The 18,516-nt window shown below is 47.3% G+C and overlaps 1 protein-coding gene across 1 annotated transcript in view; it reads left to right on the forward strand.

Annotated features, from left to right (window-relative positions):
• LOC111524529 (multidrug resistance-associated protein 1-like) overlaps positions 1–18,516 on the forward strand; it is an 86,324-nt gene that overhangs the window by 43,843 nt on the left and 23,965 nt on the right. The window contains exons 2-3 of the mRNA XM_023189713.3: positions 11,328–11,504; positions 13,265–13,390. Coding sequence (XP_023045481.1) covers positions 11,328–11,504; positions 13,265–13,390 — 303 coding nt within the window. The remainder of the gene's footprint in view (positions 1–11,327; positions 11,505–13,264; positions 13,391–18,516) is intronic.

Genomic DNA, 18,516 nt, shown 5'->3' on the forward strand with positions numbered 1-18,516 from the left:
GGCCTCTTCCCATACAATGAAACTGTGTGAGACTGGAGACTTTATTTTATTTGCACTTGACCTTGGCACATGGTAGAAGTCCCTGATAGATGTCCACTGAGCAAGAGGAACCTGACTGTTGCAAGTTACTTATTTATTTATTTTTAAGACAGGGTCTCAATCTTTTGCCTAGGCTGGAGTTCGGTGGTGCAGTCATAGCTCACTGCAGCCTCGAACTCCTGGGCTCAAGTGATCCTCCTGCCTCGGCCTCCCAAACTGTTGGGATTACAGGTGTGCACCACCATGCCCAGCTAAGTTTTTTTTGTTTTTTTTTGAGATGGAGTCTCACTCTGTTGCCCAGGCTGGACTGCAGTGACGTGATCTCAGCTCACCACAACCTCCTCCTCCTGGGTTCAAGCGATTCTCCTGCCTCAGCCTCCGGAGTAGCTGGGATTACAGGCACACACCACCATGCCCGGCTAATTTTTGTACATTTAGTAGAGAGGGGGTTTCACTGTGTTGACCAGGCTGGTCTTGAACTCCTGACCTCGTGATCTGCCCGCCTTGGCCTCCCCAAATGCTGGGATTATAGGTGTGAACCACTGCACCCAGCCAGCTAAGTTTAAATTTTTTTGTACAGACACAGTCTCACTGTGTTGCCTAAGCTGATCTGAAACTCCTGGCCTCAAGCTGTCCTCCCACCTCAACCTCCTGAAGTGCTGTGATATATAGGCATGAGCCACTGCACCAAGCTGGTTGTGAGTTACTGAGATGTTTGAATGGGGAGTGGATGCTCAGGCCTCAGTGGAACTCGTGGTATACAGTAGGTTCTCATTACCTCCGTCAGTGGCAGTTGAGATTTGTAATCACTTTTTCTGCCTGTTGTCTGCCCCATCCTCTCTGCGGCCTTCTCTCCTGTCCTGGAGTTGGCTGACTGGGTCCCTGGCAGGGCTGCTTGCCTTATCCCTGCAGGCCCTGGCGGAGCATCTGTCCAGAACCTGTGCCATCCGGATGGGAGCAGTAGGGGTGTAGGGGAAAGTTAGTGAGCTGCCAGGTGCACGAGGACTTCCAAGATAATCACGGCTGAACCAGGAAGGCAGGTCAAAGCCAGGGTCATGTACAGGAAGGAGGTCAGCACCAGGGTCATGTATGAGAGGACTTAGATCAATGCCTGGTGCCTTAGTCATCACCATTCAGCCCAGAAAAGATGACGCCATGCAATAGGAATTTTACGAACGCACGAAGGTCAGGGGCCACTCGGACTTGGACGGGGTCCTGAGCTTCTTGAGTGTCAGAACTGAGGGCATGGAGATACAAGAACTTGACCAAGCTGGTGAGGTGTCCCGCAAAGAGAAGCCTCTGTTGGAGGGAACTGGGACCTGGGAGGACATGTGCTTTCTCTCTCTCTTTTTTTTTTTTTTGAGATGGAGTCTTGTTCTGTTGCCCAGGCTGGTTCAATCTTGGCTCACTGCAACCTCCGCCTCCCAGGTTCAAGTGATTCTCCTGACTCAGCCTCCCAAGTAGCTGGGACTACAGGCCTGTGCCACCATGCCCGGCTAATTTTTTTGTATTTTTATTAGAGACGGGGTTTCACCATGTTAGCCAGGATGGTCTTGATCTACTGACCTCGTGATCTACCTGCCTTGGCCTCCCAAAGTGCTGGAATTACAGACGTGAGACACTATACCTGGCCGACGTGCACTTTCTCTATGAAGATTTCCATGGGCCAGGTTAGGGGCAGAGCCTGGGCTGGTGCAGTGACTGGTGACCGTGTTCTTCAGAACTCATCTCTTGTGGCTGAATTGCGTGTTGGACAGTTGGATTCTTCTGATTCTGCTCAGAGAGTGGTGGGCCTGGCTGGATTTCCCTAGATTAGGAAGCAGCCTTGGGTAGCTGTGAGTCTTTTGAGTTGGGAACAGCAAGTGGCCTGTAGACTCCCAGGGAGTCATCCCTTCTTTGAGCCTTTAGATATTGCTCAGTATCTAAAGTACCGTTTAAAAACGCTCAGTACCGTTTTTCCCAGAAGCCTCCAGTAGTGAGAGTCGCACTTCTTACCTGCTGGAGTTGTTAAAGAAGGACACGTTAGGGTCCCTGCCGGTAAGGAACACCCAAGAGGCCTTGATACTTTTTTTTTTTTTTTGGAGACAAAGTCTCGCTCTGTCACCCAGGCTGGAGGACAATGACCTGATCTTGCTCACTGCAACCTCCACCTCCTGGGTTTAGGCGATTCTTGTGCCTCAGCCTCCCGACTAGCTGGGATTACAAGCATTTGGCACCTTGGCCGGCTAATTTTTTTGTGTTTTTTAGTAGGGATGGGGTTTCACTATGTTGGTCAGGCTGGTCTCGAACTCTTGGCTTCAAGTGATCTGCCCTCCCCAGCCTCCCAAAGTGCTGGGATTTCAGATGTGACCCACTGCGCCCTGCCCCGATACTTTTTTTTCCTTTGAGACAGAGTCTCTTACTCTGTCACCCAGGCTGGAGTGCAGTGGGACGATCTTAGCTCACTGCAGCCTCAACCCCCTAGGCTCAAAAGATCCTCCCACCTCAGCCTCCTGAGTAGAGGGGACTACAGGTCTGCACTACCACGCCTGGATAATGTTTAAATTTTCTTGTGAAGACAGGGTCTTACTATGTTACTCCTGAGCTCAAGCAATCCTCCTGTCTCAGCCTCCCAAAGTGCTGGGTTTACAGGTGTGAGCCACTGTGCCTGGTCCCCAGATGCTCTTAGCTTTGTGACCTACGCTGTTGGCCGCTGTAGGGGCCGTGACGGAGGTGATGTGGGGGTGGATGGCAAGGGTGACCCATGTTGGCTGCTTTCTGCAATAGTCAAAGTTCATGGTCAGAGTCAGATTTCCTCTTGTGATGCCTTCCTTCCGCTCCCTCCCACAGCTACCCTCTGGGTCTGAGCTGGCCATCTGGCTCTGAGCAGGAAGCTTGCTTGTGCTCTTCAATTTGCTTGCTGCAGAGGAAACACCTTCCTTTGCTCAGTGTTTCCTGACCTCTCCTTCCCTGGAGTTCCTTAAATGCTCTCTGATTTCTTCTGTAGCTTACTTTCTTGCTTGAAAGGACAACTTTTCTTCATCCTTTAAACTTCTTATCTCTGGGCAATACAGTGGTGGTGGCAGTGGTGACTATTACTAACTGTTAGTATCTGCTCCTACGGTTTATTGTCTCTAGACTGTATCAGGATCTGTCACGCATTGTCCCGTTGAATCCTCTCCAGAACTCTACCAAATGATGTGTTTTCCTGACTTTTAAAAAAAATTAAAAAAAATTTTTTAAATAAATGGGGTCTTGCCGGGTGCAGTGGCTCATGCCTGTAATCCCAACACTTTGGGAGGCTGAGGTGGGCGGATCACCTGAGGTCAGGAATTCAAGACCAGCCTGGCTAACACAGTGAAACCCTGTCTCTACTAAAAATACAAAAAATTAGCCGGGCGTGGTGGCAGGTGCCTGTAGTCCCAGCTACTTGGGAAGCTGAGGCAGGAGAATAGCTTGAACCCGGGAGGCGGAGGTTGCGGTGAGCTGAGATCTCGCCATTGCACTCCAGCCTGGGCAACAAGAGCGAAATTCCGTCTTATAAAAAAAAAAAGAAAGAAAGAAGTGGGGTCTCACCGTGTTGCCCAGGCTGGTCTAGAACTCCTGGGCTCAAGCTGTCCTCCCATTTCGGTCTCCCAAATTGCTGGGATTAAAGGTGTGAGTCTCTGTGCCCAGGCTTTTCTTTCTCCCTTTCCCTTTCCCTTTCTATCTTTCTTTTCCCTCCTTCCTTCCTCCCTCCCCTCCTTCCCTTCCTCCCCTCCCCTCCTTCCCTCCCGTCCTCCCTTCCTTCCTTTCTTCCTTTCTTTTTGAGCCTGAGTCTAGCTTTGTCACCCAGGCTGGAGTGCAATGGCACAACCTCGGCTCACTGCAACCTCTGCTTCCCAGGTTCCAGCGATTCTTCTGCCTCAGCCTCCCGAGTAGCTGGGACTACAGGCGCTCGCTACCACACTGGCTAATTTTTGTATTTTTAGTAGAGATGAGGTTTCACCATATTGGCCAGGATGGTCTCGATCTCCTGACCTTGTGATCCTCCCGCCTCGGCCTCCCAAAGTGCTGAGATTACAGATGTGAGCCACTGCGCCTGGCCTTCCTTTTTTTTTTTTTTTTTTTTTTTTGAGACAGGTGCTCACTCTGTCACCCAGGTTGGAGTGCAGTGGTGTGATTATAGCTCACGGCAGCATCTACCTCCCAAGGCTCAGGTGATCCTCCTGCTTCAGCCCACTGAGTAGCTGGGATTATAGGCGAGTGCCACCCCACCTGGCTAAGTTTTTGTGTTTTTAGTAGAGACGGGTTTCGGCCGTGTCCAGGCTGGCTTTCAACTCCTGGGCTGAAACGATCCACCCGCACCGACCTCCCAAAGTGCCAGGATTACAGGTGTGAGCCATCGTGCTCAGCTTTTCTGACTCTTTTTACTGATCAGGAGACTGAAGCTTGGAGAAATTAAGTGACTTGCCTAGGTTCACATGGGGTCAAGGCTTGAATTTGAATCTACATCTGCTCGATTAGGAAGTGAGCGATCATAGCTAGTCTCTACCTGAATGGATTATTTAATTGTTAAAATTTTTCAAAATAATTATTTTTTTAAAAAAACACGAGGTATCATTATGTTTCCCAGGCTGGTCTTGAACTCCTGGGCTCAAGTGATCCTCCCGCCTTGGCCTCCCAAAATGCTGAGATTAGAAGTGCAAACTACTGTGCCCAGCCAGATTATTACTTAATAACCAAAACAACAACAGTAACCAAACCAAACCAAACAAAGGAGGAAATTGATGATGGACAAGTAAGAAGATCATTGCAAAGATTGGGGGCAGATTATTTGGGGAGTGTGAAGGAAGCTTTTTTGAGGTATCTGAGCTGGGTTTTGAAGGATGAGTAAGAGTTTGTTAGGGCAGAAAGACATTGCAGAGAGAGAATCTAGCAAGAGATGACTGAAGGAACCATTTATTTGACCAGCAGCTGGTGACTGCCTTGAAGGCAGGAATCACAGCCTTTCTGAATCTTCAGTGCCTGAAACAGTGTCTAGAACATTATCTGACAGCAAACTTGGTAAATACTTCCTTAAGTAAATGCCTGAGTTGGCACATCTGGGGAACAGGTTGAGAGAAATTGTAGGAGAAGCAGATGGGACGTGAATGTAGAAGGAAGGCCTCATGGATCACTGCAAGGATTGGTTCTTAAAAGCAATAGGGAGCCATGGGAAGTTGTTTCCCAGTAGAAGAGAGATGGCCATTAGATCTGCCCTATGTATTAATGTAAATGTCTAAGTCTATGAATTGTCCTCTGAGCAGGAAAACCTGGTTGCTTTTAAATACATATGGAAAGACCCTCAGTTTTACTCATGATAAAGAGAAAAGGAACTTAAACTACAGAGAGAGATTTTTCACCTCAGATTGGCAGAGGTCAGAAACTTGTAACCCGCTGTGCTTTGTGAAGTAATTGCCTTTGTACCTTATGAGCTGGAGTATGAATTGATGTTCCCCATTTGGAGGGCAGTGTCTGTCTAAATGTTACTGTATACACACTTTGACCTGGCAGGTTCATTTTTTGAAAGTTTGTGTATATATGAGGCAGAGTCTCATTATGTTGCCCAGGGTGGTCTCAAACTGCTGGGCTCATGGGATCCTCCTACCTGAGCCTCCCAAAGTGCTGGAGTTACAGATGGGAGCCACCACACCTGACCGAGAAAGTGATCTTACCAACGCTTGTTTGAGTGTGAAATAAGGCTCCTACCAGGCTGTTTATTCAATGCTGCACTGTTTGTAAGAGCAACAGCAATGCCAAGTCCCCAGGAGACATATGGAAGTCAAGTTCATCCCTACAGTAGAATACAAAACAGCCATAACAAAGAGTAAGGAAACCATTCATGTATACTGTGGAATGATCTTTAAAATCTGTGATTAAGAGAAAAAAGCAAAAGTACAGAACATTATGTAATGTATGCTTCCTTCCATTTGATAGCAGAAGATATATATTTACTTTTGTTATTTTTGTATAAAATATTTTGTGAAAGAAGACATAAGAAACCCATGATCATTGCCTCTAGAGAGAGGAACTGAGGGGAGGGGCTTAGGGAATGGAATGAGAAGACTTGTCCCTTTTACCTTTTTGTTCAAAAGAAATATCAAGAATAAAGCACATCTATGTTACTGATAAAGATCAGTTTCCAAAGCCTGTGTGCGGTGATTCACACCTGTGATCCCAGCACTATGGGAGGCCAAGGCAAGTGGATTGCTTGAGCTCAGGAGTTTGAGACCAGCCTGAGCAACATGGCAAAACCCCATTTCTACTAAAAATACAAAATTAGCTGGGCATGGTGGTGTGTGCCTGTGGTCCTAGCTACTCAGGAGGTTGAGGTGGGAGGATTGCTGGAGCCCGGGAGATCAAGGCTGCAGTGAGCTATGATTGCGCCACTGCATCCCAGCCTGAGCAACAGAGTGAGATCTTGTCTCCAAAAAAAAAAAAAAAAAAAAAGTTCAGTTTTTAATATTAGCTAAGTAAACAAAAAAGCAAGGTATAGAACAGAGTATCATGGTGCCTTTTGGGGCTACAAAATAGGTCGTATCTGGAATATATCTGGAAGAATGTAAGATGTTAGCAATGGTAGCTTTCCTGTAGGGTAGGAATTGGGGGGCTTAGTTTGGGGAGAAAGACATATTTTTCACTGTATACCTTTTTGAGTAATTTGAAAGCGTTTTAGCACACAAATATATTACCTATTAAAAATAATCAGGGAGACATGGGTGGATGAATGGATGGATGGTTGAGTGGGTAAATGGATACATAGACAGGTGAATGGATTGGTTGGTGGATGGGTGAACTGGTGGGTGGGTGGATGGATTGATGGATGAATGAATTAGTAGGTGGATAGGGTGGATGGGTGAATTGGTGGATGGGTAGGTGGATGGATGAATGAATTGGTGGGTGGGTGGATGGATGGATGAACTGGTGGGTGGGTGGGTGGATTGATAGGTGAATGAATTGGTAGGTGGGTAGGGTGGATGGATGAATTGGTGGATGGGTAGGTGGATGGATGAATGAATTGGTGGGTTGGTGGATGGGTGGATGAATTGGTAGGTGGGTAGGTAAATGGATGAATTGGTTGGGGGTGGATGGATGGATGCTTTGGTGGGTGGGTGGATGGATGGATGGATGGGTTCATGGTTGGTTGATAAATATATCCATAGGTATACATATGGATGTGTACATAGATAATTCTCTGGCTATGGTGGGGAGGACTAGCTGTAGTAGGGAGGACTCAGTAGGACCAGGAGAGGCTGGAGACAGGAAAGAGTTAGGAAGCAATTGCAGTAGTCCTGGCAAGGAATAATGTGGGGCTAGGATTAGGTCAATTAAATGTTTAACATTGGAACTCTGTCTCTTGTATACATAACTGCCTATGTCAAGTCTTGGTATTATTTTCTTTCTAGCAGGGCAAATTCCTTTGGAATGAGATTTTACTGGCAACTGCTCAGAAGCTGTTCTGTATATAATGACCACCAACAGTTTAATCCTTTTTTCAGCTATCACCTTAGGAATTAACAGTAGGGTGAAATAAATTAAAATAATCAGTCTTTGAGATGTCTTGCCTTTTCCACGATCAACTTCTTCTTTACAAGGCTGTGTTCCAAATGTGCCAGGCCAAAAAGACTTTTTAGGGTTTGTATCTTGATGTTTCCTAGCTAAATGTCTTTGTGTCTGTTGGCCTTGTAAGGTTTACTTTTTTTTTTTTTTTTTTGAGATGGAGACTCACTATGTTGGCCTGGGCTGGAGTGCAGTGGTGCCATCTTGGCTTACTACAACCTCTGCCTCCTGTGTTCAGGTGACTCTCCTGCCTGAGCCTTTGAGTAGCTGGGATCACAGACGTGCACTAGTCCATGCCTGGGTGATTTTTATGTTTTTAGTAGAGATAGGGGTTTCACTATGTTGGCCAGGCTTGTTTCAAACTCCTCACCACCTGCCTACGCCTCCCGAAGTGCAGGGATTGTAGGCATGAGCCACCGTGCCCAACCTGATAACTAGATCTTTTTAATTATTGGAACATGTGTATTCTGATCAGATTGACACTTTTTTTTTTCTTCTTTAAAGTGAAGTGATCTTATTTCCTTCATTTCTCATTTTTAACTTTTGTTTTGACATGGCTTTAGAGCTGTGTGGAGCTGTAAGGATCTGGATTCCTTGACATTCCATGGGGGTCTCAGGTGGTCGTGGAAGGGCTGTTGGAATCAGAGCTATTTGGAGGGTGCATAGGCCGGTTGCATGGGGAGCCTGGGGGAGAAGTGGGCTTTTTGGGGACTGCAGCCAACTGGACAACTGGGCCTAATCTAAAGACTGGCCCCTCCCTGCTCCTAGTGATGGTCATATACCAGGAATAGGGGCCCAGCGCCACCAGATTTTCTGATTTTTTTTAAAAGACATAGTCTTGCTCTGTCGCCAGGCTGGAGTGGAGTGGCACGATATTGGCTCACTGCAACCTCCGCCTCCCAGGTTCAAGCGATTCCCCTGCCTCAGCCTCCTGAGTAGCTGGGACTACAGGCGTGCGCCACCAAGCCTGGCTAATTTTTTGTATTTAGTAGAGATGAGGTTTTACCATGTTGGCCAGGAGGGTCTTGATCTCCTGACTTCGTGATCCTCCTGCCTCAGCCTTCCAAAGTGCTGGGATGACAGGCGTGAGCTACCACACCCAAAGATTTTCTGATTTTTCAAGTTATGCCAGAGACTGGGCACAGTGGCTCAGGCCTGTCATTCCAACACTTTGGGAGGCCGAGGGTGGCAGATCACCTGAGGTTTAGGACTTCGAGACCAGACTGGCCAACATGGTAAAACCTTGTCTCTACTAAAAACTCAAAAAAAATTAGCCGAGCGGGGTGGCACGTGACTGTAGTCCTAGCTACTTAGGAGGTTGAGGCAAGAGAATCACTTGAACCCGGGAAGCAGAGGCTGCAGTGAGCCAAGATCGCTTGAACCCGGGAAGCGGAGATTGCAGTGAGCTGAGATCATGCCACTGCATTCCAGTCTGGGCAACAAAGCAAGACTCTGTCAAAAAAATAAAGATAAAAAGCCGGAAATCAAAATTTAAATGTTGGAATCTAATCTAATCTTTTTTTTTTTTTTTAAATAAAAAGTATGCCTAAAACAACAGCAATAACAACAAGCCATCTATGAGCCACACTGTGGGTGGGGAAACCTGTTTTGTGCCTCTTATCCAATCTAACTGTGGTGGAGACAGGAAATTGAGATCCCGAAAAGGGCAGTGAGTTTTCCTAAAGTTGTTTAGTCAGTTGCCAGATTATGGCTTCAATTAAATGGAAATTCTTCCGCTGGGCATGGTGGTGCATATCTGTAGTATAGCTGCTTGGGAGGCAAAGGTGGGAGGATTGCTTGAGCCCAAAAGTTCAAGGCACAGGTAGCTGTGATCTTGCCACCACACTTCAGCCTGGGCAACAGAGCAAGACCTCATTTCAAAAAAAGAAAAATTTAAATTCTTCATTACAGAACAGCTGATGGTGGAGGTTTATTCTTGGGCAGGTACATATCTGACCTATCTATGTGTGTATCTATCTATGAATTTATCTATTTGGCACAGCTCTTTAACAAAATACAGGCTTTTTTTTTTTTTTTTTAAAGAGTAATTGAAACAAAATTTGTTTCCAAGGCTGGACAGCTCAGTGGTAAAATGCAGACTTGAACCACATTGCCTGAGTTTGAATTCAGCCCCAGAGCTTACCAGCTGTGTGATACTGGACACAGTATTTAACCCTTCTCTGCCTGACTTTCACATTTGAAAAAGGAGATGATAAAAATACTTATAGAATGAAAGGAGATAATACACATGAGGTACTTAGAATAAAGCCCGGCACACAACTGCAATTTGGTTGTTATCCCTGGTGGTGGTGGTGATGGTGATGATGGTTATGGTGATAGTGGGGGTGGTGGTGGGGAGTGGTGGTGGTGGTGGTGGTGGTGGTGGTGGTGATGGTGGTGATGGTTATGGTGATAGTGGGGGTGGTGGTGGGGAGTGGTGGTGGTGGTGATATTGGCGATGGTGATGATGGCAGTGGTGTGGTTGTGATCATGGCGGCAGTAGTGATGATGGTGGTGGTGGTGGTGGTGGTCGTGGTGATGGCGTTGGTGGTGATGGCAGTGGTGGCAGTGATATTGGTGGTGGTGGTGATGGCGGTAGTATTGGTGATGGTGGTGGTGGTGATGGCGACGGTGGTGATGGCGTTGGTGTTGGCAGTGATATTGGTGGTGATGATGGTGGTGATGGTGATGATGGTGATGGTGGTGATGATGGCGGTGGTATGGTGTTGGCAGTGATATTGGTGGTGGTTATGGCAGTGGTGATGGTGGTGGTGGTGGTGATGATGGTGGTGGTGGTGATGGTGGTGATGGTGATGGTGGTGGTGATGGTGATGGCGGTGGTGGTGATGGTGGCAGTGGTATTGGTATTGGTGGTGGTGATGATGGTCATAGTGGGGGAGGTGATGGTGATGAATGAAGATGATTAGAAAGCCCTCAGTTCACAAGGTCAGAGTGATCTAGATGACACAGGTTCTTCAGTTATAAGAGAATATCCTTCAGCGTTCCTTTAAATGGCTGTCTCCATCTTTTATACTACAGTGGGACTTGCCACAGGTTCTGGGGGCTGTTCATGTGACATGAGAGGCTACATACCTTTTTGTTGGTGAGGTTTTTTTGTGTGTATGCACTGTTGTGTGTGTGTGTGTGTGTGAGAGAGAGAGAGAGGGTCTCGCTCTGTTGCCCAGGGTGTAGTGCAGTGGCATGATCTCAGCTCACTGCAACTTCCACCTTCCAGGCTTAGGCATTCCTCCCACTTCAGCCTCCTGAGTGACTGGGAATACAGGCACGTTCCATGCTCAGCCATTTTTTTGTGTTTTTCATAGAGGCAGCATCTTGCTGTGTTGACTAGGTTCGTCTCGAACTCCTGGCCTAAAGTGGTCTGCCCACTTGGCCTCCCAAAGTGCTGGGATTACAGGCATGAGCCACGCATCTGATTTGTATGCTCCTGCTAAGACAGCTTTATTTTTATTTATTTATTTTGAAACAGGGTCTCTGCTGCTCAGGTGGGAGTGCAGAAGACACCACATACCTTTATCCCTCGTTTCTTGTTACTTAGTCTTTCTGGCTACTGATCTTTTGAGTTTGCGTGTTCATCCTGAGAGGTCCTTGGATATATAGGAGCCTTGTCTGTTTATTCAAACCCCGTGGCAGCTGGTTTCACGCTCCAGGTGAGCTCCTGTCCTCTGGGGTGTGTCCTGCTGACCCCTCGCCTGTGTTTGTGTTCGCAGGACTGGAATGTCACATGGTATACCAGCAACCCTGACTTCACCAAGTGCTTTCAGAACATGGTCCTCGTGTGGGTGCCTTGTTTTTACCTCTGGGCCTGTTTCCCCTTCTACTTCCTCTATCTCTCCCGACATGACCGGGGCTACATTCAGATGACACTTCTCAACAAAACCAAAACTGTAAGTCACCAGGGGGTTTTGTTGTGGGGGGCAGGGAGGTGCACCTGGACGGGGAGTGGTGGTTGGTGAGAACTGACATTTCTCTTCTAGTTAGTTGGCTCTAAGTTCCTTCTTCTAGAAGGCAGAAGAATAATGTGGGAGGTGAAAACTGGAGCTCTGGAGACAAACATGGGTACAAATCTTGGCTCTGCTGCTTAGTATTTGGCCTGGAGCAAATTTTTTAACCTTCCCAAGCCTCAGTTTCCCTGTTTATGCAACAGGAATGATAGGATTGTTCTCAAGGCATTACTGGGAGATTATCAGCTCTTCCCCTCTTACTGAGGCGATCTCCTTTTTATATAATTATATGTATATAGATTTTTTTCTGGCCAATTTGTAATTTATTTTTTGTAGAGAGAGGGGTCTTGCTGTGTTGCCCAGGCTGGTCTTGAAACCTGGCCTCAAGCGGTCCTCCTGCCTTGGTTTCCCAAAGTACTCGGATTACAGGTGTGAACCTCCACGCCTGGCCCCTAATTTTTTTTTTTAAAGTTGGCTTTTATTTTGAAATAATTTAAAGCTGCAGGAAAATTGCAATAATGGGCCGGGCGTGGTGGCTTACGCCTGTAATCCCAGGACTTTGGGAGTCCAAGACGGGCGGATCACTTGAGGCCAGGATTTCGAGACCAGCCAGGCCAACATGGTGAACCCCGTCTCTACGAAAAATATAAAAATGAGCTGGATGTGGTGGCACATGCCTGTAATCTTAGCTACTTGGGAGGCTGAGGCGGGAGGATCCCTCGAACCTAGGAGGCGGAGGTTGCAGCGAACTGAGATTGTGCCACTGCACTCTAGCCTGTGCAACAGAGCGAGACTCCTTCTCAAAAAAAAAAAGTTGCGATAATGATACCAGGAACTGCCGTCTGATTTTCTCTATCCATCACTCATAGTCACTGTTTTTTTTCTTTGTTGTTTTGTTTTTTTGAGACGGTGTTGCTCTGTCATCCAGGCTGGAGTGCAATGGTATGATCACAGCATACTGCAACCTTGAACTCCTGGCTCAAGCCATCCTGCCTCAGCTTTTTGAGTAGCTAGTAGCTGGAACTGCAGGCATACACCACCATGCCTGGCTAATTTAAAACAATTTTTTGTAGAGACAGGGTCTCGCTTTGTTACCCAAGCTGTTCTCAAACTCCTGGCTTCCAGTGATCCTCCTGCCTCGGCCTCTCAAAGTGCTGATATTACAGGCATGAATCCGGCCTGTATTCACTGATTTTTTTAATCTTTTGCTACATTTGTTTTATCATGAGCTTTTGCTCTCTCTCTATATATGCATGCCATAATTTATTTTTTCTGAATCATTTGAGAATGGATGCACCTTGAGACATATCCCACCCACAGAGGACCCTCAGTAAATACTGGTTGAATGAATGGTTGTCGTGGAGGGCTTTCTTGTGCATTGTGCCGGGGTTGAAGCTAGAGATGGGCTTTGGGCTGAGCTCTTGAGTGTTCGGGCAATGGGGAGCATGGTGACCAGACACAGTCCTGTTGGAGGCAGTGGGGCAGAGCAAGCCGGTTACAGACCGTCACGTGCGCCCTGGATGCCACCTCACCCTTCTGTGGACTTGTCCTTATCCCAGAGGATATGTGCCGTGCCCTAGGACTGTGGCTGATAGCTTGAAGGCTGGCTGCTTCCCCTACCCCTGGGGCTGAACTGTTTGCGCAGGCCCTGCGGGAGGTTCCAGTGCTGTCTGTTGTAGGACGTGTATGTGCTTCTCTTCCAGGCCTTGGGATTTTTGCTGTGGATCGTCTGCTGGGCAGACCTCTTCTACTCTTTCTGGGAAAGAAGTCGGGGCATATTCCTGGCCCCAGTGTTTCTGGTCAGCCCAACTCTCTTGGGCATCACCATGGTAAGTAGGAGCTGGCTGTGACCCCTGGGCCATCTGCTGGGCTCAGTGGAGACCAAAAGTAGTAACTGGCATTTAGAAATATAAAGACACAGGCTGGGTATGGTGGCTCATGCCTGTAATCCTAGCACTATGGGAGGCTGAGACTCCGGTGGATCACTTGAGGTCAGGAGTTCGAGACGAGCCTGGCCAACATGGCAAAACCCCATCTTTACTAAAAATACATACATACATGTATGAGATATATATGTATATGAGATATATATATATGTGAGAGAGAGATGTATATATATAGAAATATATATAAAATATAAAGCCCTTGCTGTAAAAACCCAGAAACCTGACTTTTCTTGAAAAACTCAAAAATCTCGCAAGAGTAGAATCATAGTTTTTTGAGGCAGTGATCAGCTGGAACTGGGATACAAATGTAGCATTTTTTTTTTTTTTTTTTTAAAGAGATGGGATCTCACTTTCATCCAGGCTGGAGTGCAGGGGCACCATGATGGTTCACTACAGCCTCAAACTTCTGGCCTCAAGCAATCCTCCTACCTCAGCCTTCTGAGCAGTTGGGACTGCAGATGTGTGTCACCATGCCCAGCTTATTTTTGGCTAATTTTAAAATTTTTTGTAGAAATGGGATCTCACTGTGTTGTCTAGGCTGGTCTTCAACTCCTGGCCTCAAGTGATCCTCCTGTCTGGGCCTCCCAGAACACTGGCATTATAAGCATGAGCCACTGTTCCCAGCCCCAGCTGCAGCCTTTGGATGGGGCGTGTGTTGTCCAGTTTGCCACGATCCCCACCATGCCTTATTGTCTTCCCTGCCACTGATTCTGAGTGGCAGATGCCACCTTTTGTTGCATTTGTCATACTTTGCTCTTGTACTGGCTACTTTGGTCACTTATATATTAACTGCCGGGGGCCTAACGGCCTTGAGTTTTTAATATCTGGTGTAGGGGGTGGGTTGCTAAGCTAAATAGGGAACTGCTCTGTCCCGGGGGGATACACAACTTAGTGAGTGATAGAGACAAGGAGACAACTTTATTAATTACAGCTGACATGTATGGAGCACTTACTATGTATGTACCTGGCAGTATTCTTGGTGTTTCATGTGTCTTGAAATTGATTTAATTTTCACAACAACCCTGTGAGATGGGTACTGCTTTGTCCCCATATTACAGGTGAGGAAACAAGGCACGGAGAAGTTAAGTGTCCTAGTCAAGGTCACACTGCTCATATGCACCTGAGTCAGCGGTGGGATCCCAGAGGCCATGCTTTTAGCCCCTGCAGCCTGCAGCTTCTGAGCCCCTGATCAGAGAGTTCTCGGAGAGCATAGCCCTCAAGTATTGTAAAAAGAGGAGGGAGGCTGGGCATGGTGGCTCATGCCTGTAATCCCAGCACTTTGGGAGGCCAAGATGGGAGAATCACTTGAGGTCAGGAGTTCAAGACCAGTTTAGCCAACATGGCGAAACCCCATCTCTACTAAAAAAAAAAAAAAAAAAAAAATTAGCCAGTGTGGTGGCACACGCCTGTAGTCCCAACTACTCAAGAGGCTGAGGCAGGAAAATTGCTTGAACCTGGGAAGCGGAGGCTGCAGTAAGCCGAGATCACGCCACTGCTCCAGTCTGGGGGACAGAGTGAGACCTCATCTCAAAAAAGAAAAAAAATAAAAACAGAGAACAAATTTAAGGCAGGCCATTGTGAGCAGGGTGAACAGGTTGTCCAGGGAGGGGTAGAAGGTTAAGGGGAGTATGCAGGCAGGCAGGGCAAGGTGTTCCATGAAGGAACACGGTGTGAAGGTTGGGGGGATAGAGTGGACGTGGCAGAGGGGTCAGGAAAGACAATGTGGAGCCGGATTGCCAAGGACCTTGAATCTTTATTTTTCTAAATTGATGTTTAATTTTTTAAATTTTAGAGTCAAAGTCATCCTCTGTTGCCCAGGCTGGACTTCACTGGCATGAGATCACAGCTCACTGCAGGCTTGAACTCCTGGGCTAAAATGATCCTTCTGCCTCAGCCTCCCAAGTAGCTGGGAACATAGACATGTGCCAACGTGCCCGGCTAAATTTATTTTTTATTTCCTTTCCCCTATCGGGGGAAACCCTTCCCCCAGTATTCAATGTGGGTTCTTTTCTATTTCCCTAAGCGTCAGATGGTCTGAGAAATAAAGGGAAAGAGTATAAGAGAGGGAAATTTTAAAGCTGGGTGTCCGGGGGAGACATCACACGTTAGCAGCTTCTGTGATGCTTCTGAGCTGTAAAACAAAGTTTTTATTAGCAATTTTCAAAAGGGGAGGAAGTATATGAACAGGGTGTGGGTCACAGAGATCACATGCTTCACAAGGTAATAAAATATCACAAAGCAAATGGAGGCAGGGCAAGATCACAGGACCACAGGATGGGGCAAAATTAAAATTGCTGATAAAGTTTCTGGCACGCATTATCATTGATAACATCAGGAGACAGGGTTTGAGAGCAGACAACTGGTCTGACCAAACTTTATTAGGCGGGAATTTCCTCATCCTGATAAGCCTGGGAGCGGTGCAGGAGAGCGGGGCTTATTTCATCCCTTTGTCTTTGACCGTAAAAAACAACCACCCCCAAAGCGGCCATTTCAGAGGCCTACCCTCAGGGGCGCATTCTCTTTCTCAGGGATGTTCCTTGCTGAAAAAAAGAATTCAGCGATATTTCTCCGTCTGCTTTTGAAAGAAGAGAAACATGGCTCTTTTCCGCCCGAATCACCGGCAGTCAGAGTTTAAGATTATCTCCCTTGTTCCGTGAACATTGCTGATTTCATATTGTTCAAGCACACATGCTCTACAAACGATTTGTGCAGTTAACGCAATCATCACAGGGTCCTGAGGCGACATACATCCTCGTCAGCTTACAAAGATGATGGGATTAAGAGATTAAAGACAGGCAAAGGAAATCACAAGGGTATTGATTGGGGAAGTGATAAGTGTCCATGAAATCTTCACAATTTATGTTCAGAGATTGTGGTACAGACAGGCATAAGAAATTATAAAAGTAATAATTTGGGGAACTAATGTGCATGAAATCTTCACAATTTGTGTTCTGCCATGGCTTCAGCTGATCCCTCCTTTTGGGGTCCCTGACTTCCTGCAACATTCCCCTGAGATGGAATTTCGCTCTTGTTGCCCAGGCTGGAGCGTAGTGACGTGATCTTGACTTGCCACAACCTCTGCCTCCTGGGTTCAAGCGATTTTCCTGCCTCAGCCTTCTGAGTAGACGGGATTGCAGGCATGTGCCACCACACCTGGCTAATTTTGTATTCTTAGTAGAGATGGGATTTCACCACGTTGGCCAGGCTGGTCTCAAACTCCTGACCTCAGGTGATCCACCTTGGCCCCCCAAAGTGCTGGGATTACAGGCATGAGCCACCACCCCTGCCCAATTTGTTATTTTTGTAGAGATGGGGTCTCCCTATGTTGCCCAGACTGGCCTCAAACTCCTTGTCTCAAGTGATCCTCCTGTCTGGGCCTCCTAAAGTGTTGGGATTGTGGGTGTGAGCCACCATGCCTGGCCAAGACCATGATTCTATATAGCACACATAGGTGCTGTCCACTCTCTGCCTGGAACTGTCCTAATCCCTTTATTTATTAACCCCTTTACATTGTATATTAGATAAGCAAATTGTGGTACAGAGAGGAGAAGGACTGGCCCAAGGTCATCTGGTCAGTAAGTGGTAGGGCCAGCTTCCAGGCTAGGCTGCAGTGTGTAGCCTGGCACCTGTGGGGCTCTCTCTGCTTCACACCTGGCTCTCCTGGGTTTGATTCCCTTTCATGTCCTCAGAGCCTGGCACTGTGCCTGGCATGCAGTAAGCATCCCATAAATGTATGGAGGGAATGAGAGAGTAAAGGGCTTTGCTTTGTCCTGAATTCGGGTCTTGGGCTCAGCGTTCTGGCAGTGGGGTATTAGAGTGGATTTTTTTTTTTTTTTTTAATTTCACTGTAATAGAGACAAGGTCTCTCCATGTTGCCCAGGCTAGTCTTAAACTCCCGGGCTCAAGTGATCCCCCCGCTTTGGCCTCCTAAAGTGGTGGGATTAAGGGCATGAGCCACTGTAACCTGGTCAGCTATTTTTGACTTGAGTAGATCGTCCTCCCTTAACTTTCCTTGTTCTTGGTCTTTTTTCTTTGAGGCAGAGTTTCGCTCTTCTTGCCCAGGCTGGTGTGCAATGGCGCGATCTTGGCTCACCGCAACCTCGGCCTCCTGGGTTCAAGAGATTCTCCTGCCTCAGCCTCCCCAGTAACTGGGATTACAGGCACACGCCACCACGCCTGGCTAATTTTTGTATTTTTAGTAGAGATGAGGTTTCACCATGTTGGCCAGGCTGATCTCAAACTCGACCTTGGGCGATCCACATGCCTCGGCCTCACAAAGTGGTGGGATTACGGGTGTGAGCCACCATGCCCGGCCGTTCCCGGTCTTTGGATCGTTCATTTATACCTCTGTCTGTCACCCTGGGGACACGGGGGTGATAGTCTGAGGGTTGGGGCTTTTGACCCCTCAGGGGACTTTGAGCTGGGCTGGCCGAGAGGTGAACCAGCCTGTGAGATCCTCAGCCTGTCTTCATCCACCTGAGGTCTCTGGGATGGAATGGAGGACAGCTCACTGTGAATGCATCAGAAACATTCTGACTATATCCAAGGGAACCAGAATACGCAGGCACTGGGAATATGGGAAAGGATGCAGCCAGCATACTTTTTTTTTTTTTCTTTGAGATGGAGTCTCACTCTGTCACCCAGGCTGGAATGCAGTGGCATGATACCAGCTCGCTGTAGCCTCCACCTCCCAGGTTCAAGTGATTCTCCTGCCTCAGCTTCCCAGGTAGCTGGGACTGCAGGTGCACGCCACCACGCCTGGATAATTTTTGTAGTTTTAGTAGAGAATTGGTCAGGCTGGTCTCAAACTCCTGACCTCAAGTGACCTGCCCGCCTTGGCCTCCCAAAGTGCTGGGATTACAGGTATGAGCCACTGCGCCTGGCTGATTTTTTTTTTTTTTTAATTTTCTATGCCTGCTCTGTACCAGGCGTTGGAGACAGAAGCACATAGTCTAGCTGTGCAACAGACATTAAACAGATGATTCCTCAAAAAGGCACAAAGTGTTTAA

This window comes from Piliocolobus tephrosceles, chromosome 17, assembly GCF_002776525.5.
Source record: "Piliocolobus tephrosceles isolate RC106 chromosome 17, ASM277652v3, whole genome shotgun sequence".
Classification (NCBI taxonomy): Eukaryota; Metazoa; Chordata; class Mammalia; order Primates; family Cercopithecidae; genus Piliocolobus; species Piliocolobus tephrosceles.